The sequence below is a fragment of the Elephantulus edwardii genome, unplaced genomic scaffold, assembly GCF_000299155.1.
Source record: "Elephantulus edwardii isolate Elephantulus edwardi_28Jun2011 unplaced genomic scaffold, EleEdw1.0 scaffold00003, whole genome shotgun sequence".
Lineage (NCBI taxonomy): Eukaryota > Metazoa > Chordata > Mammalia > Macroscelidea > Macroscelididae > Elephantulus > Elephantulus edwardii.
The window spans coordinates 1,966,086-1,967,873 of NW_006399753.1; the positions used below are offsets into that span (position 1 = coordinate 1,966,086).

Here is a 1,788-nt window from a genome sequence, read left to right on the forward strand (position 1 = left end):
ACGGTGACCTGTGTGCAGTGGGGGTGACGGCGTCTGGTGACCTGTGTGCAGTGGGGGTGACGGAGTCCGTGGTGACCTGTGTGCAGTGGGGGTGATGGCGCCCGTGGTGATGTGCGTGGTGGGGGTAGGGGTGTTGGTGGTGACGTGTACAGTGGAGGTGATGCCGCCCGTGGTGACGTGTGTCACAGTGTCTGTGGTTGGTGCTGACAGTGCCTGTGGAGATGGGGCGAGCAGCAGCTCCATTGGTGGACATGTGGGTACTGCAGGTGATGACTAGATGGGGGAGCGTGGTGTGATGGTGAGGGGGTGATGAGTGGGGAAGGTGAGCACGACAAACAGGTCCAACGGGGGTCAGAACGGCGGGCGTCCTGGGTGACAGGAGGGTCCGAGGGAGGTCGGGACTGCGGTCATCCTGGGTGACAAGCGAGTCCGAGGGAACAGGACTGTGGGCGTCCTGGGCTGGAGGCCTGTGGGTGCAGCCAGGTTCCCAGCCTGTTTGAGGCTCTCTCCTGTCTGCAGCAGGAGCTGCTTCAGCTGGACCGTCTGAAGAACCAGCTCTCGGATGCCATCCAGCGCTATGGGGTCGTGCAGAAGGTGAGGCCCCTGTGGGTGCGGCTCCCAGGTCCTCAGAGCACCCATGCTGCCCCAGAGCTGAAGCCTGGGTCCATCTCCACGGGGTGGGGAGCTTGCCCTCAGGGCCGGCGAGGGAAGGGCTCTCTAGGTCTCTGAAGTGCTGCCCTGAGGACCTTGCTCAGCAGCCCGGGGAGGGCTGAGCGGGACCCCGCCTGATGGGTGAGGTGTCTGGGGGTCATCAGACCCAGGGAGCTGGAGGCCCCACCCACAGGGCCCCCTGCTGTGGGCGGAGAGCTTTCCTGAGCTGGCCCGGGGCTCCCTCTCGGGGAGGAGAAGGGACACTTTGCTGTTGGCTGCCCTGTAACCTGACGTCCATCTGACTAGCCTACTCTCCTGTTTCCCTTCTCCTGTGCTTTCTTCTACAGAAAATTGCAGAAAAGTCCAGAACACTGCTTCCTGCAGCCCAGAGGGGCGGCAAACAGGTGGGGGCCGTTCACTGCGCTGGCTCGGGTTGTTGGGGGGCAGTGTGGGCTCCATTCCTCTTGTGCTGCAGGGCGAGTGGGAGGGACTGGGGCGGGTGATCGGAGGAGGAGTGTGCTGCAGGTAAGCTGGTCAGAGCTGACATTCTGACCTGAGGTCTCCAGCACGAGGCCTACCTCAGGCTCAGCTCGGGGAGCCTGCCCTTTGTACAGGACTAACTGGCCATGGTGCTGCCCGTTGCCTCCTGTACGTGTGAAAGGTCCTTAATGAAAAGGGAGCGCAGAGGAGAATGACGCCTTGAACTGTGAGGTGGACAGAGATTTCTGACCATACAGCAGATGGCTGGAAAAATCTACCAGTCTGCCCTGGAAGGCGTGTGGGCAGTGCCCCTTAAAGCAGGTGGTGACACTTTGGCTCACACACTTTGGACATGTTATTGGGAAGGACCAGTCCCTGGGCAAGGGCTTCATGCTTGGTGGATGGTCAGTGGAGAAGGATGACCCTCTATGAGCTGTCTCGTCCTGGGGCTGCAGTAGTGGGCTGAGCACAGCAGTGACCGTATGGACAGGTCAGGAGCAGGAGGTTTCATTCTCTTTATGGGGTTCCTTGTCAGTAGACACTCCCACATCTGCAACGACGACACCAGTAAGAGATAACTTGTACCAGGGTAGCATTCCTGCCAGGACCAGCTCTCTCTCCCTTCCCTTCCCTTCCCTTCCCTTCCCTTCCCTTCCC

At 60.9% G+C, this 1,788-nt stretch overlaps 1 protein-coding gene across 1 annotated transcript in view; it reads left to right on the forward strand.

Annotated features, from left to right (window-relative positions):
• The window catches only part of TSNARE1 (t-SNARE domain containing 1), a 62,144-nt gene that overhangs the window by 37,247 nt on the left and 23,109 nt on the right, over nucleotides 1-1,788 (forward strand). Inside the window, 2 exon segments of the mRNA XM_006879447.1 lie at nucleotides 520-594; nucleotides 999-1,055. Coding sequence (XP_006879509.1) covers nucleotides 520-594; nucleotides 999-1,055 — 132 coding nt within the window.